Consider the following 27320-nt stretch of genomic DNA (forward strand, 5'->3'; position numbering starts at 1 on the left):
AAATAAATCAAGCATATTAATGGAACTGATTTTTATTTTTCTGTGTAAAACAAACCAGGAATCTTTCTTAGAAATGATGCGACGTGGACACATCGGTGCTATAAAGTAAAACTTTATTCTATATATATTTTTTCTGACATAGTTTCACCTCTGGTTGTTAGTTTTCACTGGTCGATACAGGAATGGAATGCTGAAAGCTGAAGATTAATCAGAAAGAAAGTGCACACGTATCGTTCAGATCATCATAATACATTTCTAATACATAATTATCTCTAATTATACTACATATATATATATATATTTCCCAGTCATGTGTACATTTAGTAAAAAATTATCTTTCATTATTGCAAAATTGAAATTGTCAAACTGCACAAAGAAAACTGTCACATAATTTCAATAAAAACATGAAGACAAACAGATTGTGAAGGAAATAAAGGGAAACATGATCAGTCATCGCGAGGCCTTCACAAACAATCTGAAATCCCAGCTTCTCCTTATGTCAGGACCAAAAACACAAACCCATTTCTTTGACAAGGCCCGGCATGACAGTACATTCCTTTCCCCCCTGTGACGTGCACGTTACACTAAAGCCTCGTATTGCTCGCTCCAACATCAGCTTCTCGAGATAAAGGTTCTGCTTCGTTAAAGTGCTCAGGGTCGTGTGAACGGTGGAACCCGAGGGAGAGACTGATGAGGTGAGCGAGGGAGGAGAACAGTCTTTGGGTGGAGGAGAGATGACACACGACAGGATCACTGTGGTGATGAGGTGTGTGTGTGAGTGATTACAGCTTTTTATAATTAACTCAATGTTCACCCACATTCTCCCCTTGCACTGGTCCGATCTAACTGCATCGAGAGGAACATACCAGCGTCTTTGCATATTTTCGTCCACGTAGTAAAATGCACCAAATCCGTGCAACACTATTTGTACAACAGTGTTTTTCTACCTTTGAAACAACAACGTTAGCTTACGTGTATTTCACCGTCGCATGGCACTGCTGCTGCTAGTTATTATTACACAACAAAATAATGTACCTGACATCTCTACAACCTGATGTTCATGAAGTTTAAAAACATCTGTTTTTTCGAAAGGAAATTAATTTGCGTGAAATTGCAGAGGAAACGTAAAATTAAAGCAGAAACATGCAAAAACACCAGTGTGTCCTTCAGCTTCAGAGTCAGGAAGCAGCTTGTGTGGCAGATTGTAATCGAGGCGTTTGCTTTACTTTCCCCCAGTGAAACAATCTGTCTTTGATTTGATCGCAACGCTTGTGAAACTGAACCGTTAAGTGTCTAATGGTAGATTCAGCTCGTTGCTCTGATATGAAGCCAGAGCCTGAACTCCACAGTTTGAACTTTGGGTGATAAAAAAGCTTCTGGAGTGTCGTTACAGGTTACACATGAAAAACAATGCAGCTTTAAAAAAACTCTGTAATCCACATGGAGCGTTGCACTGCAGCAGTGAAAGCACATGGCGATAAAGAGAGAGAGACCATATTTGCCTGTAAAGACTTAATACAGGTCTCTGCATGACAACAGCAGTTGAATGAGTAAAGCACATGAAGTGTTTTAAAGCAAAAAGATGCAGAAAAACAACACAAAGCGTCATAGATCTGGTGACACAACAGTCCAACACAATCAATGCGGACTACAGGCAGAGACTTAAAACAATTCATCGCTGAAGAAAGAAAATAAATATCAAGAGCACAAACTTTTCAAATTGATAAAACATTCGTTTGAAAAAAAAGTGATTAAAAGATTAAAGATGTTTGTGCGTTGAGCAGAAACAAAAGGCAAAATGATGTGAATGACATTCTGACATAATGAATTTATCTTTAAGGTGTTTGGCTTCAAACTGAGGTTTTGTGAAGCAAACGTTTCCCTGAAGAGGAGAAGTGTTTGCCCCCAAAAAGATTCATTTGGTGTAAGCATGAAAATAGAGATTTAAGTTCTTTGTCTTATTTTAAAGGATTATTTGATTGATTTGGTTTCCATTTTGATATGAAAGGCTTCATATTCCCTCGATGTGTTATTACAGTACAGGCTGTAAACTTCCTGAAACCCCCCGAAAGGTCTGGGCAGAAGTAGAGATCAAGAAACTGCCTTCGACTGGAGGTTTTAATCTTTTAACACTTTGGGAGACATAATAGAAAAACGCCTCTCCAGGATTCTTTAATAGGAGGCGGATCTGAGGAAGAGGAGGAGAAGAAGGCGCCCCCTGTCGTTTAGTCATTCCCGAGCTTTTTAACATTGTCTGTTGTCATTTTCAGCACGGGGGTATTTCCGAAAGAGAATTTAAATGTGGTCGTGGCAGGGAGACAAGACGCTTCAGGGTTTGACCCCCCCCGCATCTCTCTGCCGCAGTTACTCTTTTCAGAAATAGGAGAGCAGGAAACGTGTTGGCGGAAAGAAGGGAACTAAACGCCCTCGACTGGGGATCAGGTACACGGACCAGATATCCCATTACTGTCGTGGTCCTCTGCTGTGATGTGAGAGGATCAGGATCCATTCGTCACCAACACCTTTAAAACAGCCGGAGAGGAAGAACTCATCCAGTGACTGTATCGACAGAACTGAATGTCGTGTTGACTGCAAATAACTTTTCATTCTTGCTCGAATGTGCAAAAATGCCGTTTTTTCTATGATTGTTTGTCTTAATGCCCGTGTTTGACTTCAGCGATTAGTTTTTAGTTTGTTGTGTTTTGCATGAAGATTATAAGACTTTAGTTTAAAAGGTTTTTCATAGATATATGATATTATAATTAATTAACATAAATTACACACCCATACTGCATAGAGTTAAATATATATGTTTTTGCCGTCACGTGGCCACAGTCTTAAGAAGCTTAGGGGGCGTGGCTGATTCCTGTACAAACAAATCTTCACTTTGTTCTGAAATATGCTCGAGAGCAACGTGGGACCTCAAAATGAAGAACGCTAGAAGGCGACTAAAAGATAGTGAGCGTTAGATCTGATGTATTAAAAACTCCAGTGAGGTGATGAGCGTTAAGATGTTACCATCTGAGGAATCCACTCTAACAACTGACCGATGGAGGTAAAACATTAAAACATCTAAAGACAGAAATGTGACGACTGACATTACAAACATCTGTGCTGCGTCGCTGCCTGTCGCACACTCAGCTTCACGAAGGTCAAACTACTTTAAACAAGAGCGAGGGAGTTTGCGTCAGTTCCCTCCACGAGGCCGCCGGACTTTAAAGAGCTGCGGCTCTTTTTGCACGGTGGCTAAATACATCCAGCTTTAACCTGCACCTCAACAAACATTCGTCAGTGCCCCCTGAAATTAAAATGCACCAAGTGAAAAGATCTGACATTAAAATAAGGCAAAAGTATTTGTTTGACTCACTACGTGTTTGGATTTTCAGCTATTTTCAAGAGACGGACAGAGAGAACTCAAGTTGTTTTTGTGAAAAAGAGAAAAACTGGACTGAAGTAGTTTGATTTGACTTGATTTGACAACTATGAAATCACGAAGTAAGAAATAAACCAGTCGGACACTAAGGTGAGAAGGACTCTGTCTGACCAACAGTCCAGACCTTTGGTAATGCATAGTTCTTTCCTGAATGTCTCACATGATCCATCATAATCTGTCAGCGTCTGCTGCTCCAAGCCGCTCTAAAAAAATAAAGAGCAATGACAATAACAAACTAATGGCTCTTTTTTCTTCAGATAATCTTTGTACAGCTTCAGCAGTTTTGGCTTCTTTGGTTTCTGAACCAAAGAGATCATCTAGAGCGGTGAAGCAGCTCTCTCTCCTCTAGCCAAGCACCTGGATCCCTCCACAGCCGCTCCGCCGCTCTACGGCAGGAAGGGTTCTTCCTCCTCCTCGTCGGCGCTGGGACCCGGGTCACTCAGGCACCGTGTCATCTTCTGCGGCTCGCCTGTCTTGCTAGGTCCGCTCTGCCCATGTGGGGGCTTCATCATCAGGCCCTGCTCCTCTTCCTCCTCCTCCCGCTTGGCCCGTCTGAACTCATCCACCACGTTGACAGAGTCTGGAGACTGAGGGGAGGCCAGGTCCACCTGGATGCTCGGCACGCTGCCCGACTCCGGCTTCATGCTGTAGGCCTGTGGGTCTACAGGCGGGACAGGGACACGATGTCAGGGAAATAATAAACTCATTCTGTCCTCCTCTAATATCCTCGGTCATTCCATCAATGTGCAGTAAAGGGAGAGGGACACGAAAACAATAAACAAGGTCAACAAAGCTCCGCTGCACAGTGGACGACAGCAAGCTTTAAAAGACCTTTGCACAAATGTAACAATACGACAAAAACAACACACATCAGGGTTACAATCTTTTATGAGGAAACACATGCTGGATTAATTCCCTACATGTAACATGCTGCTAACAGCAGGACTCTCCATTCCTCCTAATGAATCAGCTGAACGTGGACTTGTCAATCACTGCTTATTATCATTAGTGATGATTAATAATGAGTGTTAACAGGGAGGCTAACTAGAGCATGCATGTTAGGATTGCTGCTGCTGGGTTATCACAGCTCAGAATGGATCATTCTCTACGCTGCGCTACCTACCTGCCCCGGGCCGGTTCCCTCTCTGCTGCTGAGCAGGAGTGAAATCAGTGTTTCTCCCTAAAAACGAAACCACACACTCATTTACATGCCGGCCGCTGAGAGCAAACACGTTTTCCATCACTGGGGAAATAGCCGCCGCCGCAGCAGCTGTGGAGAACTGCAGCTGGCATCCTGCAGCGTTTAGTGAATTCTGCTTTGTGGGCCTCGCAAAAAAGGTTTTGACTGATCCCCGTGGGCCCGTCAGGGACAGCGTGAATTCCTCCTGTTGTGTCACCTGGTGCCCGACAGTAAAACGCTGCTGGGTATTGAGTGTTTGTGTTTGTCTGTGTCTGAGACAGATGTGTTTACCTGAGGCCAGTCGGGCACGACACATTGTCGGCGAGTCGGGAGGAGCAGCCGGCACCGTCAGGTAGTTATTCATCTGTTTTATCTGGGAAAACACAAGGACACTGTTTGTTTACGGGAATGACTCTTCTGCTCCCTAATGAAACTTCCTTAATTGTTTTTCTATCAATCTCAACAGAAGTTGGGATGAGAGAAAAAATTACATTCTCTGCCTGACTCCCTTGTTTTTGAATCACAGCAGCCGAGCAGTTCTCCATTAATCAACATCTTAGAGAAACCTCGTTAGAATTATGCTGCCTTCTCCGTCTCTGCAGAAATCCCCTGGAGGAGGCGGCGGCGGCGGCTTGGAGCACGTTCGATTCAAACAAAACAAGAGTCTATTTTCATTATGTAATTACAGGCTGATGAAATGGAAATTTGTGGTTGGGCCACTCGACTGAGGAAATAAATCAGCTCCTGTTTATGTCAGGAAAATTAATTTGGGAGATTGGAGGTGGACTCCAATTAGACATCAAATCATGGTTCTGGCTGACTGGCTTAGCTGCTGGAGGCTCGTTAGGAAAGGAGAAGAGCTGCTCTTTATCTGTGGGGGGGGGGGGGGGGGGGTGTCGTCGTCTGAGCTTCTCAGGTGTTTCCCCAGGCGGCTTTCAGGAACATCACTTCTAACTACTTTACATTATGACACAAAAACAGCTGTAAACAAAACTGCAGAACAGTCGTACCTTCTTCTCCAGCTCAATCATCTTATGCTTCTTGATGAGCAAGTCACTGAATCCATCTTCAAACGGATCAATCACCAGCGTGTGTCTGTTGTAGGAGCGCAGCTGAGGAGAGAACACACAAAACTATTTAATAGGTAAATAATAAAAAGTCTAAATATGAGAAACCTGCAGAAGAAATGATAAAAACTTGTGATCCTCACAAGAGAACAAAACTTTAAACTGACTAATATGAACAAAGTGCTTTTCTGTGTCTCTCAGTTATGTATGAATGAGTTGATGTATGAGTAGAGCTACTGATCTAATTTCAGTTAAAACACAATCAATACACTACTCAGTAATGTTACAGGGGCCATTTATCACTACAAATCAATGCTGTGATAAAAATATACAAAATTAAAAACTTGTGGTCGCTCTAAACCTCAGTTAATACAAGATGATTCATGTTCAGCTGATAAGAGAAACTCATTGTGTCTTCACAGAGCAGCCTGTTACCCTCTGTCGTGTCCTCTGGAGGTTGCTCCTCAGGATCTTCCTGATCTCCTCCTCTCTGCCCTTAGGCAGCGCCGGCATCGCTCGGTCCCCAGTCTTGGGAGCAGGAGGCTTCTTGGGCTGAATGTTCCTGAGAAACACACACGGAGATGAATCTGAGTTTAAATCTCACAGTTCAGTGGAAATGACGATCAAAACGATGACTGTGAGGTGAATATTCTGTTTTTACTGGTTTCATTTATCTGACCAGTCTGAGTGAAGCTGATTGTAAAGATACTGAGAACAAACTGGTAAAAGTTAAATATCCCCCCCTTGTGTCCTAAGCTGCTTTTTTTCAGACATGGACTGAACTCTGGACATTTTCCTGAAATTTTCCAGAGGGGTTTTATGTGAGCAAAACAAATGTCTCAGTCCGTTGCTCTGGGATTTCTTTTTACGAGATTCAAGAGCTTTGTCACAAAACTCATGATATATCAAAAACAACATTCCTTCAAACCTGTGGATAAAAACCTTCCCTACAAAGAGAACTTAACTTAACTTTAAAGAAAGGAAACTAAGGCACAATGAGAGGACACGTCCCCATAAAGCTCCAGAGAGCTGCACATCTCATTGGCTTATGCTGTGAGCCCCTTTTACATTGGGGGGTATAAAAACATGGATTATAGCCACTTTGGTTCCCTGATGTGATCAAGTCAACACTCACTGCATGGAGACGGTGGAGGGAACAGCAGCAGGCATCTTGACTCCCCCGCCGCTCTCCACCAGCTCAATGGCCTGCTTCATCTCCATCTTGTGATAGAAGGCGATGAGCTGTGGCTCCTTGGAGCGCTCGCCGGCAATCAGGAACTTCTTCACATACTTCTTGTTGAAGCGGTTCAGTCTGAGCACAGGAGCAGAGGAGCAGCAGGTGAAAACACAGGGCAGGGATTATACAGAGAGCAGGACAGAGAGGGATATAAGCGATAACTTCACATTTATATTTGACTTTATGTGTCGTTTCTACAGGGGCAAGAATGATTAAATCAAGTCTACATTGTAAATGCTTAGAGATAATGTCTTATTATGATATCAATGCATGAAATAATGCAACAAGCTGTAGATGAACAGCAATTTATTGAACGGGAACTTTGAGACACATGAGCACTGGGATTGATATATGTTCTCTCTTCCACTCCTCTCCTATCTCATCCTGTCCTCTTCCTTCCACACTCCTCTTCCTTCCACACTCTCCCTCTCGGGTCCGCTCCTGTCTTCTCTTCCTACTCTTCTCAACTCCTCTCCACTCCCTTTTCCTCTGTCATCCTCTACTCTCGTATCCTCCTCTCTTCTTCTCCTCTTTCATCTTCTCCCCTCTTCTGTTCCTCCTCCTGAATCTGCAGCGTGTCATTGTCACTCACTCCTGTAATGCATCACACCTTTGAGATTATGAGTCTTACGTAGAAGGGGTAGCATGCCTACTTTTCCAAACCTGGAAAATGAAAAATTGTATTCCATGTTTTCCATGGTTTCCAGGTACCGTGGGAACCCTGCATAGCTTTGAGCTCGGGTTATTTATAACGAGCATTTGTCAGCATGTTTGACATTGAGCGATCAAGCAGAAATAAAAACAAAGCAGCTCCGATGACCCCTAGTGGGTTTTAATGCCAAGTCCTTACTTGTCCTTCCAGTGGTGGTGTCCATAGTGTCCACAGATGTCCTCAATACCAGTCAGGAGGTGGTCGAGGAACTGGGGATGGAAAAGAAAAGGAAAAAATGATCAAACTCTGAATCTGGTCCCTGAGGAGCATTTCCATTTATTATAAAACTTAAGTTAAGCAAAGTCAGAGAATGGTCGTGTCTCTGAGCGAGAACTCAAATCTGAAAAACACGACGTTCCAGAGCCCACGTTCCAGCTGCTGCAGGAGAAAGTCATTAAGAAAAGGAATAACTGATTCTCACGATGTTTCTTGATGTTATTATGCACAGTTTACAACTTTGAGGCCAAAGTAGTTATTTGAATAATAAACTTAATCTTATATCTTCACCTAAACTTGACGATATCAACCTTATTAGCAGTGATTACAGAGACTCTGGTTCTACACACACTCTCTTTCATCATCTATAACCATTCATCAAACTCACAACCACCTCACAGGACAGACTGCCAACATCATTATCATGGACAACAGGCCACAAGTTTGAAAACAGAGAGAGAAGCAGCAGCAGGTGACTGATGGCCCGGTGTTTATTAACAGTGGCGTCACGCCTTGCTCAGAGAAACACACAAAAGGTAGCACTGTGTGTGTTGATCTCGCTGCTGCAGGGGGTGCCCTGATGCCCTGATACCCTTGTGCCCTGATGCCCTGATGCTCTGATGCCCTGATGCCATGATGCTCTGGTGCCCTGACTAAGCCCGACAGCCTGACAGGCAGCAAGGATGGGATGGTTTTTTAACATAATGCAGTAAAGACATGTTATTAAACTCTGCTTTTTGAATGAATTACTTCTTACCATCAGGTTCTGTTTTCCTTTTCTTGCAGTAATGTTGTGTTAGACTATACAGGATTGTCCCGCAATACAGTGCAAACGGCCTTTATCTCCTGTGCTGTGATGCCATGATCATTCTGAGTAACAGCACTGTACTTTAGTTGTTTTTCCATTGCCCCCCCCCCCCCCCCCCCCCCGCAATACAAACAGAGCAAGCTAATCTTTAAAAAGCATAGCAGAAGGAGGATGTGTTGTATTTGGCTTCACTGCATGGTTGTCTAAATAAATAAATGAATTCATCACAAACTACGTGACAGACGACGGGGAAGCACAACATCTGGATTCATCTCAACATCTGTGGCCCAGTAGGACTCTGCACTCCAGCAGCTCTGTTGACTCTGTCCACTGGTGTTTGACAGTGGAGGAGAAAAACCCTCTGGACAAACTTCCCTTCCAGCCTCGAGCACTGGTGACTCACCAGCAAGCCCCTGAGACACTGCAACTGTGTGTTTGTGTTTAAACACTGACTGTGTGTGTACACCGTGACTGTTTGTGTGTCCATGTGTCTGCCTATCTGAGCCGTGTTAATAGCTTTGAAAGTCTGAGGGATTATGGAGCAGGGTGGTTGTCATGAATTAGCTTGACGAGGAAATACTGAAGACAAATGAGGCGCTGCATGTTGAGGTTGTAGGTTTTTCGAATGATGTGTATTTTATATTCCCAGTTATTTGCTATTTACACCTGAGCTTTTCTAAAAAGATTATTGTTTGTATTCTTATTATGAGGTGAAGTACCACCACACAGCCAGTAGGTGGAGGCAGCAGTCAAAGTTTGAGAACCTGGCTTTGAATCAAACCGTCAACTTCTCAAAGCAGATACTGATTTAAACAATAATGCGATGATAATATTTGTTTTTCTAAAGTTGCTGAGTAAATAGAGATTAATCATTAACAAAAGGTAAGTCACTGAAAGAGGAAGAATTTATTAATATTTCCTTCATATGTCGAGACCCAACGTTTCAAACTATTCATTTCATTTGTTATCCTCACACACAAACATTCACACGTCTGAACCATCAGGAAACCATCGGCTTGAGACGATGACATCCGATGATGTGTTGATTTTACCTGGGTGTGGATTTCCTCGTTAATCGTGCGCTTGGCCTCCTGTTTCTTCTTCACTGCCAGAAGCTCCACCAGGGGCTTGATGGTCATGCCCTGCAAGAGGAGTGAGAGGAACAAACCATTACTCACAGTAAACACCTCCTGACCTCAGCAAAAAGCAGAAATAGCCTCTCGTCAACCAGTCAAAGCAAGAGTGGAGTAGATGAAAATCACATGTGGATGTGCATTAGGGCTTTGAAATATGTTTCCATTTTGTTCTTGTGATGCTTTTGTGTCAGAGTGATCTATATAGCATAAAATCCGCCGTCTCCAGATCACTGATCAGGTCCCCTTTGGATCAACGCAGAAAAGGACGTCAAGTAGAAGCCTTGATGTGTCACAAGTCGATAGCTGGAGCAGTTTTCAAGTTTTGCAACATCTGATTAACAAAACCTGCAGATTTTCACACAGCGTTTCACAAAAACTGTTGTCTCTGATGCAAATGTCTCGTCACTGCAGAGGAGGACCACTTCTGAAGAGTTGATACTCTTGTAGATTGAAATCAAAGTGAGTTAAACAAAGTGAAATCCTTCTAGTAGTAAATAATATAAAAGAATAGTATTATTGTGCGTCCCCTTGTTTCATGAACATGCATCTGTGAAGTACTAGGAACAAAGAGATGTGTAGGATTACTTACGTTATTTACAGAAATCCTGAACTGCTAAAACTAAGTTGTGTGCATGTGCGAAACATTATCAGTGAGAGTAGAGCTATCATTCTAATAAGTAACCTAGTGCTATGATAATATTCCGAGGAAGAGTGTGATTGTAAACACAACACAAAGAGGGTTTGTTCCTCTGTATGTGAGTTGTAATTTTAAGCCGGAGTGTGTTTGGTTAAACCTGTAGAGCCTGTGTTCAAAGTGAAAACCCTGAGATCAAATTCCCCTTTTCCTCCTTTCATTCTGTCACAAACACAGATTTTCAGATGATTGAAGAAGCTAAAAAGTGTCTTCATCTCGAACTCATTGTGTCTGTACTAGAAATGTCTCCATGGCTAATCCCTTCGTCTACTTTTGGACATTTATGAATAGGATTTATAAAAACGCACTGCCCCTGGAATACGGAAATCAAACAGTGCGTGCTCCAGGCCTGTCTGCACCTAAGGCCTCGAGCATTTCCTGTTGCTTTTAAAGGGATTAAGCTCGGCATCTGGTTATTGTCATATCTTAAAGTGAGTAACAGAAGATTTCTGCTCGTTCTGCCAGCAGGCGAAGAACTTGCACGGTTTATTCCAAAATAAAACACACAAACAGGGATATTAAATGGCTACTTGTATTCCGTCAACCCTAAACAAGTAGAAATGTAATATATGATGGTTATTGCTAATGTTTTAGTGGCACTTTAAGGGAACTGGTTCCATTTAAGAAATGTCAGGTTGAGGGAACGGGGGAAATTAATCATTCAGAATCCTTTCCTTGAATTCTTTGCAGGGAAAATCTGAAGTTTAGAAGAGTTCAGATGAATTTGATAAACTTTGTCTATGTTGTGATGATGTTTGTTTCAAATTAACAACACAATCTCTCTGAATTGACAAACCTTCCTCACGTGGCAATTTTTTAAATAAAAATCTTAAAATAGTTAAAGTATCCAATGACATGTTGGTAGATATTAAATCACCAATCTGAAGTTGCAGTGTTATTATTCCTGCATCCCAATCTCAATCCCAGTCTGACCTACACAGAGTTACTCTTTAAAGGTGAAGTGGGTGTCTACCATCTGCCTCAGCATCAGGCTGACTTGTGCCGAGTTGAGTGCCATGAATAAAACATTGTTTCTAATCCGGCCTTTTTTTAGCTGCTGCCATTCTGGGTCCAATTCACGTCCATGGATATTTCTGCAGTATATTCCGAGAGCCTTGTTAATCTACCAGGGCCGAGCAGATGCAGTTCACAGTGCTTCTGTACACAACCGCTCCCCAACGTTTTTCTGTAATTTTAAGGTACAAGGAGAAAATTCACCTGGAAAATCATCTTAACAGTAAACACGTGTCTTGAGGACGAGCCGTTCCTGTAATATTAAGTTCTTCCTATAAATATATGAGCACGGATTTAGTCGTTAATCCACAGCTTGTCCACTAGGAACAAGATACATTGTTCTGAGCTACACTAGTTTTGTTAGTGGACCAGTTAGAGTTAAGATTGGAAACTACATGTACAAGCAAAGGCTCTTTTGCAAACCAGGGATGACGGATGCAAATTATTGGGCGAGCGACAGAAGATTTGAATAAAATCCACATTGGCTTTGGAAGATTGCTGAGAACAAACAATGTGTATTGTTTACTTCAATGCAGGTGACGAGGAGAAGCTCACATAGAGGTTTAAATAGGTCTAAATTTAACAAAAGCTAAAGCCGTGCATTGATTGTTGTCACATTTATATCCCACAACAAGGCATAAAAACACCACTAAGCCAGGCTGAAGAAACCAGGACGACCTGTAACTGGTAGTCGCACCTGTACGAAGACTGTGAAGAAGATAACGGTGATGATGGCCGTGAGGAACATCTTTCTCATGGGGAAGAGTTCGCTGTCCAGCAGGAAGCCCAGGGAGAAGGCGATGGCACCTCGCAGGCCACCGTAGGCTATAATGAACTGGTCCTTGGTGGTAAGCTTCACAATGCGGAACTTGTTGATGATGAAGGTCAAGCCAACCACACCTAGGAAGCAAGAAACACAATGAGCAACTGAGGTTGGATGTGTGTCATTTTTTGTGTGTGCATGTGTTATAGATGCAGGACAAACCACATTCTTTCCAGTGGAATATAATGAGGTACATGAAAGTTGTATACTTTCTGTGCCTCCGTGTATTTTCCCTTATCTCTCACACAACCAGTGCATAGTCATTTATTTTCACTGGGCTTCATCACAGTGAAAAACCAACTTGCTGCATTCCCTTTAAAAAACGTTTGGCTCCATGGTTTTATTTTAACGAGCCAAGTTCATCTTTATGAAAAGCTTATCGCAGGGATGGAAACTAATTGCAGCCTGGACAGTGAGAAAACTAAAGTATTAAAAACTGTACGACACTGTATTATTATAATCAGCAGTTATACATCTGATTTTTTTAGTAAATAATCCAAATAAAATGGTAATTAACGTTTGCTGAAACCATCATCAGCTCCTGAAGGACGTTTAATAAATTCACGATTGAGAAAACCTCGACATCATTTCACTTCAGCCTCTCTCTCCTAAACAAAGACAGTAACTGTCACATGAGAAATCGTCAGCAGAAGGACATGGAAATCCTCGAGGTGGGGGGGGGGGGGGCCTCACACAACCGCTGTTTGTGATGAAACATTGATTTTGGCCACAGCTCCCAGTTCCCTTTTTTTTAAAACAAGGTCTTCTTACAAATATTAAACCTTGATTTGTAAATTGCAACTCACCATAAACTTGTGTGTTTTTTGATTAACATGTAAACCCTATGGATGAATATGAATCTGTCTAGCAGATCTACTGTGAATTAATCTCAAGAAACCACGACATTGCAAGTTTTCAACACTTCCTCCGCTGCGGGTGAACAGCTAGTTCCCCTTTATGTCACTTCACACCCATGATAGAGCAGGAGAGCTGACCTATGACCCGCGCCACCAGACATAGGACCACGGTGACGGTGACGAAGGTCCAGTTCCAGTAGTGGGGTCCGTCCACCGTGGCCACGCCCAGAAAGATGAAGATGAGCGTCTCGCTGACGCTGCTCCACATCTTCAGGAAGTACTTGATGGTGGTGTGGGACTTGTGGGATATATTGGCCTCCATGTAGGGCCGCATCACCGCTCCACACGCGATCAACCTGGAAGGAGGCAAAGGGGCAGATGTGGGCTCAGTGGACAGATATTGAATGATGTGTTTACTAGTTGGCATCTTTCCAAATCTGTTGTTCTTGTTCCAAAAGCTAAGATGTGTTACCCAAACTGAAGAAGTTGAATATGATTAAAACAAAGTAAAATAAGATTATTTCAGAGGTTTTTGAAGAGAAAAGCTAATTCTGCTGAAGCGCTGGTTTGACTTGAGTCATCTGCACCAGTAATGTCAACATGAGGAGTGCTCTGGTTTCACTGTCTGATAATAGGAACATGTGACAGCAACAAAGATGGCTCCATCCCCGTCTGGTGACCACTTCTCTGTTCTGCTCTTGTGTCATGCAGCGGAGAAAAACCAACGTGATCCCAGTCACATAAAACCACAACAGCTGCTCAGCATTCACCCCATTCTCTGTCCATGTGAATATTGGTTTGGCCTAAAGGGCTTTAGAGGGACGATAAAAGGAATTCGCACCGACCAGCTACCTTCTACCACGTGGTACAGAAAATCCACCCTGACAAATCCAGGTTTTGATGTGAGGGGCAATACAACAGCCACAGGCACTGGGGGAAGAGATTGCCCTTGAAAGTACGGATCCACTGGCCCTGACACATGAGGGGGGACTCAGTGTATTATCACCTCCTCGCTCCAACATCAATAACTCCTGGCTACGTTAAACAGAGGAGAGATTGATGTGTGCTGGAGGAGCTGGTGAGAAACGGCCCCTCGGAGAAGGTTGATGTGCCAGTAAATTAAGGTTCGGTTCAGATGACACTGGACCAGATTAATTCATTAGGCCCCTGGTTACCCAGAGTGCAATCCACCAGGATGTACAGCTGACTCACTGTCATAAACGCATAGCTGGAATGGATTTTCCATGCAATGGCATGGTTATATATAGGCCGTGACATTTAATACCAGATGGCAGAAACAAATATTAACCATAACTTCCACCTGGCAGCTGCAGGATGCTTCTGCAATCCAAATTATCAGCTTGGATTCATGTCTTTCAAGATTCATATTATTTCTGTAGTACAGAACGCTGTGATGGGGCGAAGTTGACCTTTGACCTCCTACTGGGTGTCTTAGTGTCAGTCTTAGTGATCCCATTTACTTAAGAGATATGTATTGACGGCATATGCATCACAAGTTAAAGAAAGTACAAGCAGGAAAATCAATGAGTTTCAGGATAAAACCAGAGGGATCCTCATGTCACATAAAGATTAAGAAATAATAAAAACGATTGTGCAAATTAACAGCATGCTAACAAAAAAGATAAGCAAATCTTCCTTACTCACTTTGAAAGATATTTTTTTACAGCACAACTGATATAGATTTTATGGGACTGTGCTGATACAACAGTCAAGAGTAAACAAACTTCAGACACTGATATATCGGCCAATTTATACATTTAAAACTAATTATAAGTGATTCCTAAGATTCGTTATCAAACCCTTATGATAAAGAAATTTAATTGAGTCTTTGATAGATTACACTTAACCCATAAATTCCAACTCAAATTTCTACTCATTTTGTTGAAAGGTTGTTTAAACAGAAAACTACTTTTTGCAATCATAAGAAAACTCTCCCTCTTTCTCCCCCTTATCTTTTCCTCATCCCCATACACTTACGCCATGATGCCGGAGAGGTGGAACATCTCCGCCGACAGGTAGGCCATGTAGCTGTACACAAAGACAAAAAGTGGTTCGATGACACGCACGTGGGAGGTGAAGCGCGAGGTCAGGGCTGCCAGGAAGCCGTAGATGGCTCCCACTAGAACACCCCCCAACGCAACCACCAGGAAGGAGATCATTCCAAGTATGCAATCGACCACTGTCACTGTCCCAGCGGCTGTGTACTCCTCAAATAGGTGGTACAGCACCTAGGAGAGAGAGGGATGGAAAAAGAGAAGGAGGAGGGAGAGAATGAAGGATTAAAACGTGACATGGATGAGAGGGAATAACAACAGAACTATTCAATATGTGACTCTATTGATTCTCTGATCATATTCAAAAGAGGAAGATGGAAGAAAGACGTCACGATGGGCACTGGCATAGATTTGATCTCTGGTGATTTGTGCATCACTCAGTGTTGCTGGGACATTATTTGTTTTGTAGGTTAGTCTAAAACTTTTTTGGCCAGCAAAGTTTATCTTTGCCAAATAGATAAAAAGACGGTTTAAGTCCTTAAACATTTGCTAAGTAGTTCACTACAACGCCAGGCCATGCAGATCGGCTGCCAAGCGCTCCTCAGCTGAAGAATGAGCTCTGGCTCTCGCTACACTCAATGACACAGTTCAGCTTTGTGTAAATGTGCACTGAGGCTAAACTCGTATTTGAACACGTGACCGGGAAACAATGGCCCTTGAGAAATTACTTCTGAACATATCTGGCACGGGGTAGGCCCGATTTGTGCCTGTCAGAAAACACAAGTCCTTAAAATAAACCCTGGTGACTCAGGCAGTTACGATGTGAGTAACTTTATATTGTTACAGTATAGGAACAGGTCGGTTAACAGCTGGTGTGCCACGTGAGCTGAGAATTACAAATATGCGACAGACTAGTCAGAGGACCACATGCTATCTGTTTGCAGATTAAATCTTATTATACTGTTAAAGTGACTGAATAGCGAGATCTGATGACACCACCCACTGACAGAGCTTTCAGCTTTGTCACAGACTGCTGAGCTAAACAGCAAAGTTTGAATTTGTCTGTGAAAGGAGGCATCAGGGGTGAAAAGGTTCAGGATTGACTTGATGAATGATGCTCCTCCGCTTTCTCAGGACACCAGAGTTACAGCTGTACCTAATTACAGCTGCAGCTCTGACACAGGAGCTTCTGAGAGGTACAAGCAGAACTGTGGTGTGGTATCATCTGTATTCCTGACAGTCTCCACTGGCAAATCAATAAATGCATTCCCTCATAACAAACTGAAGCAGCGCAAACCACTTGGTTTCTTCTATCTGGTCCCTCACCACAGTGACAGCGTCGTTCAGCAGGGACTCGCCGAACACCAGGATGTGCAGCAGCTCGTTGATGTGGATCTCCTCAAACACAGCGAGCACAGCGACGGGATCCACGGCCGAGATGATGGAGCCGAACAGCAGGCAAGGCAGCAGCTCTATTGCGTGGAGGGACGAGTGCTCGGGCTGGATCTGACACACGCCGTACAGGAGGCCCCCGATGAAGAAGGCATTCCACAGGGTCCCCACCACGGCGAACATCAGGATCGTGCCCAGGTTCTCCATGAACGGGCGGATGGGCAGGAAGTAGCCGGCGTCCAGGATGATGGGCGGAAGCAGGATGAGGAAGAACAACTTGGAGTCCAGCAGTGGTGGGACCTCCTCTCCAGCCAATTTGATGAGCCCCCCCACCAGCAGGCCCACCACAATCAACAGGCAGCTCTCTGGCACAATGCTGGACAGACGAGGAATCAGGTGGAACCCTGGGAGAATGGAGGGAATCGAGAGATAAGAAACAATTAAATGGGGGGATGGGGGGCGATAATAAACAAGAATGAGCAAGTGATTTATCAGGAAATTCACAGCAGAAGTCATTGCCTCAGGCTGAATGTGTCTGTGTGTGTGTGTGTGTGTGTGTGAGATTAACTAGAATTATTTCTTCCATTCTCAGTGCAAAAAGCAATCTGAGAAATCACAACATTACAGAAACAACCAGCTGTGACCTGCTACACTTCCGTGAGCATTCGCCCCCCCCCCCCCCCAGGCGACAAATTAAAAACGTCTGCTTTATGTATGGTTTCCGCTCTGATCCAACCAACTTCCTGTATGAAACACAGACAAACACCTCTCTGTGGAACCATGTCAGAAAATAATTACATCCAAATAAAGTCAAGGCTGCGATTGACCTACATCTGCCCTGCGCCTACATTCAGGAAACAAGACTTGACAAAAGTGGTGTGAAAATCTTTCAGCTTTCATTTACGCTTCAATTTTACATAATCAATTTATTGAGGAGTTCCACTTAATTGTTATAAACTTTTTTGCAATTATTCGCCATCGCCTGAGGCTGCACGGCACAGGCAGCTCTGCAGGGAGACTTTCCATGTCAATGACTTTCCGATGAAAAAGACGTCTCCCTCACAACAAACATAGTAGCAAATAGCTGGCACTGAACCTGGCGATGACATGAAGCATCAACACTGGCATGCAAACACAACACAGTAATATGAACCAGGTATGGTTACATGCTCACATGCAGGCAAAACAATCTCACAGGGGTAGATTATATGAAACTGTATATCATGGTGAAATATAATCTGGAAGCACTGCAAACTAGAGTGGTACCAAGTAGAGCTCACAGCTCCACCACGGCCCAGTAGTTCCCTTGAGTTCTGCACCGAATTAGCCATGCTCGTTTGGAAATAGTTCCCATTGGGGATTGGGGATACATACATACTTTTGCTTCCATGCTGAATTTAGATGATCTCAGCTACACATTGGTGAGAGTTGCAGGTTTACATACTTCAAGTCATGTTAAATAGGTTTATTTCCTGGTGTAATTTAATTCTTTTAAGTTAAAAAATACCCAGAAAGCTAAAGAGCTGGAACAGACAACTGAGTTAACCACGTTATTGTACATCTGAGCTGTGTGATTCGATTTTCCTTTTGTGAAAATTGGTTTTATAAAACTGGCATCAACAAGTATTGTTCAGGCACCAGTATCGAAGGTATTGGTACAGCTAACAAATATGTTTTATTTATTCCCACGACTATGTTTTGTATTCTGTGTGTGTTTATGGAAACAGAGGGAGTGACCTGGTTACTCAGCCACAACAACAAGCCGTTTTAAAATCCACCCGAAGCTAGCGCCATTACATGGAAATACGTCGTCTGCACAGCCCTGCAATTTTAGACTTGAATTGGAAATATTCATCCATAATGTAAATGCTGCTGTGGGAATATAGATACAAGCATCGACAGAGGAACATTTCACTCTGTCAATCAACACCACAGCTACCATGCCCTTCAACAAGAACGGACAGAGCTGTGACGGAAGCAGCATCTGGTACAACAGCCACAGGGTGTACACAGAAGGGAGGGGCAGGCAGGTGGAGGAACAGCTCAGGCCTCCTGCAGTCAGACTGCCTACATTTCCATAATCAGAGGTGGAACAGCTCATTAATATTCCCTCATTAGCACATAGCACAGTATATTATGTAAGAGATAAGACTGAGTCAACAAGAATTAGAAATAAATAGAGCTGGAATCATATTTATCACAATGTAACAGGCTTTGTCTTCATAGTCAAATTCAAGCAACTTGATATTCTCTTCAGGGAAACAAGACATCTAAGGTGGGAGGGGGGGGTTACATTTTGGCAATTGACGACAACACTGTTAGTGTCTGAGCACAGTGAACTTCTGTGAATCATACAGCTGCATGTAGCTGGAGCTCTGCTGCTCTGAGCAAAGACAGTGAGGAAGCCTTTGTCCTAAATGGTCGATTGAGGCCTAATAGCAACACAACTAGATGTCAGAGCCTGAACCCTTTCCTCTTCTCAGTGAACCTTTTAATAAAATGTGCACCACTCAACTCTACAGAGGCTGGGTTAACAATAGAGATTCTGTGATAACTGAATTTAATAGAAACTATGCTTATCTATCAAACTAAGTGTAAATTCCACAGCTAGATCTTAGATTATCCAAAGAAACAATGTCTCCTGGGAAGAAAACCTAAAGCCGTTGAGGCTTCCAAATGAAATCTAAATCAGCACGTTAATGTTCACAACATCTCTGCCCCCTATAGACTCTGTTACATAATTAAAAAGCTGTGTCTGAGACACCGGCAGCAAAGAGATCTCTGTTCAGTGTTGGGGGGGCAGCCGATGACACAAGTGGGCCTGCACATTTCAAGGACGCTAATTGGTTCCCGAATGAAAAGAATAGAAGAGATTACAATGACAGGCTTGAATCTAAAAGTGATGATAGAGTGTAACATGAAACGTCTATGATTCAGGGTTAGAGTTTCCCAGTGTGTTACTTCCCTGCTTACTACTAACCCCTGTATGGAAAAAGAATGAAAGATACCACCATTAACAATTTGAAATTGGAAGCACTTTAACGTAGAAAGGTATCCACGATCGTCATTAAAGGTAGATGAGCTTGTTCAGCCTGTTGCAACCTTCAAAGGGAAGCAGGAAGAAGTGCAGACAACAAGGTGGTGAGTGAGAGAGAGAGAGAGAGAGAGAGAGAGAGAGAGAGAGAGAGAGAGAGAAATGCTACTCAAGGAACTAACACATCCTTTATAAGTGCAACTACAAAAAAAAAAACAGAAGCTCAAGAGAAAAGCAACTTACTAATATTATCTAAGAAATAACTTGGTGTATTTGATCATGTAAAATAAATTATAATGTGTGTGGAAGAAATTGCGCTTTCAACTTTATTAAAATAAAAAATGTCAGGAATGCCTAAAGGGAGTTCTTCAAGCAGCAGACAGGGTCTCACAAACTCATACGACAAACTCTTAGAACTGGTGGTGATCAAGTTACACAAACTTCATCTTTTGTTACTCACTAATCTTAGGTAGCTATGAGGAAAGTTTGCCTAAAAGAGAGAGATCCTGGTCATATGAGCATCATTAACAAATCTCAAAGGGTTTCCTTGAATTTAAAGCTTTAGTTAACAAAAGAAGTATAACTGTGTCCTCCTGAGGATGGCTTAGGAAATCAAGAGTTATTATTAGAAGACACCGAGTCCTACTATTCATAAGGGTTAGGGTTAGGGTTAGGGTTAGGTAAAGGGTACTTCCGTGTTCCAAGTACTGAACCTGAGCCAAGGTACTTTTGGCTGACAGCCTTCTGTCCTTGAATCTTTATCTATGAATAGGCAACAACTAACTGGCACTTAAAGCTCAAACAGGCAAAGAAGCAATGGCAGCCATTTTATTTTTTAAATAACAAAATGGAAACACATTAGCCCAAGTATGGTTGTATTTTCTTGTCATGTGCTACATGGCAAAGCTGGGGAAAAATTCAGTAGTTATACTTACTCACTTATACTTTCATATCACTAGCGCAGTGCCCATTCTAAACATACGTGTCTGCTCGGCCTGTGGTAATGCTGATTGGAGCTTTTTTTCTCAAACTGTAAGAGTGACATGGAATAACTGAGCCGCTGCGGGGAAAGACTGACGTCGGGACCCGGTTCACACAACCCTGAAGCCATCGCTGCCGCACAAAGAGCCGGTCACCTACCTATTCTGAATTCATTGAAGCTTGTGGGTTACTTAGCCCTCATGGGAGAGAAACACCTCAGGAAACTGTTCTTATGACTAAGTCATTTACCTTCATTTAAAAGGTCATGGCTAGATGGATTCAATGTATTACTGCGGATGCCTCTAGCAGTGGTACACTCAAAACTGGACCCAAGAATGACGTCCATGAATGATAATGGACCATTATCATTCATGGGTGACCAGGAGGAACAAGTATAGACAAACTGTCATTCTGCACTAAGGACGAAAAGGCTCCGTGAAGAGATCCTGAGGGGTCAAAACACAAGTGGTGACAGTTCACACATTCTTAAGTCTGACCAGCATGACGCCAATTATGGCTTTCAGTGCTCATCTAGTGTAGAGCCACACTGCATGAGATAAGATGGGGGGGGGAGGCTAGTGGAGTTCAAATGATCACTCGTGGCACACATCTCAAGTGTTGTCAAGACATTTGCAACAAGGTGATAAGTGGTGAATGCACTCATACAGTATAAGTATAGTAAAATAACCTTGAACTATAAGATCAAGTAATGAATCCTGGCTGCTTGTCAATAACGACAGGTGGCGTGTCCTTGCCTATATGAAGCAAGGTGACTGAAAACCAGTAAAGGGTAACAGCTCTTTCACTGGTGAGTATGTTTACCCAGCATCAGCACAGCCTGTTTCATACTTATCATCTCAAAAGCCAGGAACTGTTGTGTTTGCTTGGCCGGATCAAGCAAACACAACAGCGTTTTTTTTTTTTATAAAGAAAGTGACTGGGGATATATATTCATTTGATTCTTTTCCTAGAGACCATGGTGTTTAACCGGCTGACCAGCTTTCCTACACCTTGATGTTCCCAGGAGAATCAAGAAACGTGTGTTTCAGAGCTTTGTCCACCTGGCTCCTGACAACAGAGCGGTGAAAAAGATAAGCTTTTGTGAGTCAGTGTTTGATTGTTTGACGCAGACCATTGTGCTCCTCAAGTTGCTGGGTTTAAATTATTAATAACGCAGCCAGTATATGGTATTTCAGTATGACCCACCATAGAATACCAGCACAAACACACTGCCGGCTTACACAGGAGATTGCTCACAAGGGTGTGTTTCCAAGTTGTGGTGACTGTGGAGATGTCGACACCACAACACCTTATCATCTTACGATAATTCACAGAGCCATCTAGTCAGTGATAGTATCCCATGTCTGTTACAAGCAGGACTTTACACATAGCTTCTGGTGATCGCAGTGGTTGAGGTTGTAAATGGAGAGAAAAAGTTGCTTAATAAAGTAAACAAAAGGCGAATCCAACAAAAAGAACGAACATGATAGACTCTTATCTACCTTTGAGAAGATTTGGCCGATTGTTTCACAGAGAGGACAACACTATCACAGAAAAGATAGTAAATTATATGATTAGTCAAAGATATTGACCTAGATAAAAGGTCATTAATTGAATCAAATAAAATAGCAGTCACAATCACTCATTGTTAGACTAATCATTGAAATGTCCTTATCTTATGGCACCTACAATTATGATATTGACCCAATGATGCATGGACAGAGCAGACCACCTTCAAACTAATTCATATTCAGTACTGCTTTTATGGCTAATGATGTGGATTCCCTAGCTACAGTCTAGATATTGAAAGGTCTTGCTAAATGCTAGGCAATGATTTCTGGGATTAAGAGCATTTGAACAGTTTTCTATGACATTACCCTTCAGTGCTAAGTCATAACCTAAATGGTAAACTAGAGATAAGCTGCGTATCGCTTGTGACACATTGACCAAAGCTTTGCCTAAGGTGTGGTTACTAATACTGTACCTGGACTCTTCCCAACACAGCTATTACAGATAAGGAAAGTTGTAAGGACCATATTGCTTCACAGAGTTGCCAGATCCTTTTAATTTGGAGGACACAACACATGCCTCATTAAATATACTTATAGAGTTGTATATGTTGTTAAAGCAAGGAATTACAAATTCATAATAAATCAGCACCTTCTGAGACACTGCTTTAATTTTTAAATTCATTAAAAAGGTAAATCAGACTTTTACTAAAAGGGACACTTACTTACTGGTTAAGAGGGTTTATACATGTGATTTGAAGGTTAACCCAGTAATTCTGATAATGTCTCCCTCCTTAGTTATCGTCCATTGTTGACTCTAGATAAGCATTCTTTTAAGGCAATGGCCGGTCTCTAAGGGAACAACTGCTAAATAGGTGATTGAAGTAAAGGCTGCATTCTAGAAAGTGTGTTAATCAGGACATTGTCGTTCTTGTAAAATCAAAACTTTCTGGAGTAATGGAAACTCCACGGAGAGATAACAAAAAACGAACCTGGATTGATCTGTCCAAAAATCCAAGAGTCTCCCTACCCTGTCTAGTGCCCCTGAGCAAGGCACCTTACTCCCCCAACATCTGCTCCCCGAGCACCATACATGGTCGCTCAATGCTCTGTGTGGCCTGCACACAGATGGGTTAAATGCAGAGGTTGAATTTGCCTGCCATAGCATGGGTGTGTTGTGCATGTCTGTGCATGTGTTTGGTATGAATAAACATATCTTTTTTTTTTTTTTTTTTTTTAAGAAATACATAAAACTGTAAAACTTCAGCAGTGCTGAGAGCATAGCTAAATATATTTGTGGCCATATCAAATATTCCATTCACAACTTCTACCACAGTCTTTGGTTTATGACACATATGGATTATCAGCCAGGAGATCAGTGTTGGCATTGTTGTATTGTTTTTTCAGTGGTTATCCTTATCTGATGCAGCACTCAAAAAGGTTTTCACATTTAGTATTTGTGTTAATAATTTGTTGATAAAGTGTTTTTTAGAGTGTGTTTATCTGATGTTCACACCCTTCATTCAACCCTTAACAAAAGAATCAAGGTTCAGGTTGCAGCCCAAATCCCACTTCAACAAAATACAATGTACTCAGGATCATGTGTGTGCGGGTGTGGGTGGGTGTGTGTAGATTTTATGACACTCTCTTCAAATTGTTGGGTGGTTATTAATTATAAATGGAAGGTGAGGCTAACTGGACTTGTTAGACATGTTACAAGGAAGGAGGGGAACACTGGAAACAAGAGGCTTCTCAGACAACAGGGTAATTAACCAAAAGGCTTGTCCCACTGCCCACTAATGTATGACTACAGAGTATTATGAGACGTCTTATCGAAGGTTCAGTGTTAAAGTCTGGGCCTGGTGGATGTTTGATAAGAATAATTGACTTTATTGCGGTAAAGACACCAATGTTTATAACTGCCGGTGAAGTTTGGTTCATGCTTTGATTTGTTAGATATGACTTTCGAAATTAGAATGTGGAACAAGGTAATTTAGATAATAGCCTGGTGTCCCGTCTTCTAGCTGATAATAACTATATAAAAGATCCTATCAACTGCAGCCTGCTACTAAACAGAGGTCAATGAGGTCAATGAGGACCATGCGGTAGGTTTGTAGTGGTGGTGACTGTTGCTTTTGAAACATGGGTTGTCTGCAGCCTAATTACATGAGCCAAAATACAGGAGGACTCATAAATATAAGGACCAATTACTTTAACAAGTAAGGTTAGGAAAAGTCTATATCAGCGATTTAAGATTGCTAGTATGAAATCTTTTATTTTACAAGATAAACAAAGCAGAAAAACATTTACATTTGAATTCTATGTAAAGATTTTGTTTATTTTCCTAACTCGAGTTTAACATGTTATATATTTTTTTGTGTTTTTTAAATGTACAGCTATTTATGACGGGGTTTATGGTTCCACTGCAAAGTATCAAGCGTCAATTACCTTTATTTTGTCATAAGGGTTTAAATAACAACATCTTACATGGGCATGTTTTTAATATACAAATATATCTGCATTTTTTTTTACTTGCCAATATCGGTACTGGCAAATTCTTAGAGAAATACACGCCCTGGCTTGTGATTCATATGAAAAGCTTTTGCAGTGGATATGATAAATTCAAGAGAAGGTAGTTCGTGAGTTAGGAGAGAGCGGCACCATGCACACACAGGCAGGGTTGCTTAAGAGGTAAATGGTCTGTGGATGTGCTTTTAGGCCTGTAGGGTAGCGGGTTCATGAGGATGAATAAGAGACAAGGCCGTGGCTGAACAGCGCAGCAGTCACATCAAATTACCTACAGGCCCCTTTCAGCGGTTGTGAGATAATCACAGGCTTAAGGTCACCGCTGTCGACGGCTGCTGTCAGCTTGCACACACTCGATCCAGTCTCGTGTCTTTTTCTGCCTCCCTTCTGCTTCACACACTTTTCATGATTCCTCCAACTACCTTGCTGACATCTCTACATTTTGACTCCACGTCCTTGAGCTGTGTCTTCACATTGATCCACCCCGAGCCAGGTGGTCCGTCTCTTGAGACACTGGGATTCTGGCCCAGACAGAGAGGCAGTGTCCTCCCTGGCTACACACTGGTGCTCAATCAGGCCAGGCCCCTGGTATCTCAGGCAACTGACAAGCTGCTGGCTCACAGGAAATATTCAATAGAAGAGGACAATGCAGTGCTATGTGGGAATACAGGGAACTACTGACGATGGAAGGAAAGGCCGGACAAATGGGACATGAGGAAGAGTGACGAGGAGTGGACAGGGGGAGGAGCAGAGACAAATTATAATGTGGCAGAGAGTTGGGGCGAACGAGCCAAAAGTGTAACTCTCATTTCCCTGTCGCTTTCGAGACATTCCACATGACAGTGTCGCAAAGGCTTCAGCACAAATCAGCAAGACAGGAGCTTTTTGTCTGTGCTGTCTGTTGCTCTCCAACATCCACACTGGATGCACTTGAGCTGCTTAGTCATCACTGTGGTGAGCAGCGAGCAGAGCTAGAAGCTGACAGATCTGATGAGTAATCTGTGTGACAATAAAGATTTACACTGCCTTATTGACCCGGAGAGGGAGATGTTCCAGGGTCAAACCGAAGTCAGCATGTGTACAGGGACTATCTCAAGAATGTGATTCAGATTCAATGTTTGACCATCAATATGAGGCACACATGTCACAGGATACCACTGCTCTGGGGTTATTGATTATTTCATCACTGTGCATTACAGACACATCTTCTCCAGACTGGTTTGCAGGCACCTGAGGAACTGGCTGCAAACTTACCTGCAATGGTTTCACCTGCAGCAAAGGGTCACATCACCTGGAGCTAAGGGCCACATCACCTGGAGCTAAGGGCCACATCACCTGGAGCCAAGGCTAGCATTTCCTGACAGGGCAGCACTGACATGCAGGCTGAACCACATTCACATGCTACTCACCTAATTTCATTAAAGACGCCAGCAGCACCCATAATGCGATTTCAAATGGGAGTTGTATGTGGTGGTAGTCGAGGCTGAGCACAGGGAAAGCCTTCTTGGTGAAGTTTTGTCCCGGGTCCGAAGCTTTGTGGCCGCCTCCATGTTCCGGGGGAGTGACATCCGGAGAGCCGGCGGCTCCGAGGGGGAGCACGGATCCCTCCAGGAGCACCAGCACCACCAGCAGGAGCAGCCCCCGCTCCGGTAGCTTCCTACCGGTCCCGGCCGGGCGGAGAGAGCCCGTCCCCGAGGGCATGGTGTCCAGGAAATGATACTTTAAAGTCCGCTTGGAAAAAAACCCGAACAGGTTCAAGGAAGTTGAGTCACTCACAACTTCGCAATGTTGGGTTCGTTGATTAAGTTCGTGAGTTCAGCGGTGGGTTCGGCTGGCGTGCACCGAACCGGGAGCCCCTTCCCCCCGGGGACGTTAGCTAGCTTCGGATCCGGCTCTGGTTCGTTCCCCCGTCGCCAGGTGAACACTCGCACCGACACAGGCCGGAGGAAGAAGGCGGGGGAGCGGCTGGAGCTGACTTTTACAATACCGCTGCAAGAGTACACGCTGCTCCTTCTCCGTTCCTTGTGTTATTCACACAGCCGCGTTTCCCCAAGTTTGTCCCCGGCTTCTCTGTCAGTGGCTGTCGGTGTGCGTGGACGATGTCCCCGTTGATGCTGGAGGTAACAGAGGACACAGGGGCATCCGCTCCGCGCCTCGCCGTGGAGGGCTCCTCTCCGACTGCCCGAGAAAGTGCTCCGTGAGGCGGCTGTGCCCCGATGCTGACCTTGAGGAGAAGCCGCACGGCTGCCACATCGTCTTCCTGCCGTACGTTCTGCGTGTTTCAACTTTTTCTCTTTTACAGTGTCCGTGTGGATGCGGCGTTTCCCCCTCGGTGAGTCCCCGGGAGGACAGGAGCTCGGCCGGCGGCCCAGCAGCACAGAGAGACCCTCGGGCTGGGGATGATTGAGGTGCGGAGGAGACTCTGGGTGTGTTGATGATCCCCCAGCTCCGGGAGGCTTGTCCCGGGTTGTGAAGCCTGAGCGAGGGGGGGAGCGAGTCTGTTTCGCTCGGTACAACCTTCAAAACACACACCCAGGGAGGAGGAGGATGATGGGAGGAGGAGAGGAGAGGAGGAGGAGAGGAGGAGCAGGAGGGGGGAGGCCGACTCTAGTGACACCTATAGGAATGGAGGGTTTAAGGTGTCTCGTGGGGAGAGAGTGACAGAAAATCTCCTGAAATACATTTCA

At 43.4% G+C, this 27320-nt stretch overlaps 1 protein-coding gene across 2 annotated transcripts; it reads right to left on the reverse strand.

The window, feature by feature from the left end:
* Window positions 1-96: 96 nt before the first annotated feature.
* slc9a1a (solute carrier family 9 member A1a) lies at window positions 97-27155 on the reverse strand. 2 transcript variants are annotated; one of them, XM_062399136.1, is made up of 12 exons: window positions 26043-27155; window positions 16519-16988; window positions 15176-15426; window positions 13316-13533; window positions 12195-12397; window positions 9706-9795; window positions 7768-7838; window positions 6816-6992; window positions 6116-6242; window positions 5624-5725; window positions 4905-4986; window positions 97-4094 (listed from the first exon to the last, which is right to left on the reverse strand). In XM_062399136.1, exons 1-12 carry the CDS (start codon window positions 26332-26334, stop codon window positions 3820-3822), a joined length of 2358 nt encoding a protein of 785 aa, XP_062255120.1. In that variant the 5' UTR covers window positions 26335-27155; the 3' UTR covers window positions 97-3819. The 2 variants fall into 2 exon arrangements, with proteins under 2 accessions (XP_062255120.1, XP_062255122.1); XM_062399138.1 differs by having other exon boundaries at window positions 4082-4613.
* Window positions 27156-27320: the final 165 nt, after the last annotated feature.

This window comes from Platichthys flesus, chromosome 11 (genome assembly GCF_949316205.1).
Source record: "Platichthys flesus chromosome 11, fPlaFle2.1, whole genome shotgun sequence".
Taxonomy (NCBI): Eukaryota; Metazoa; Chordata; class Actinopteri; order Pleuronectiformes; family Pleuronectidae; genus Platichthys; species Platichthys flesus.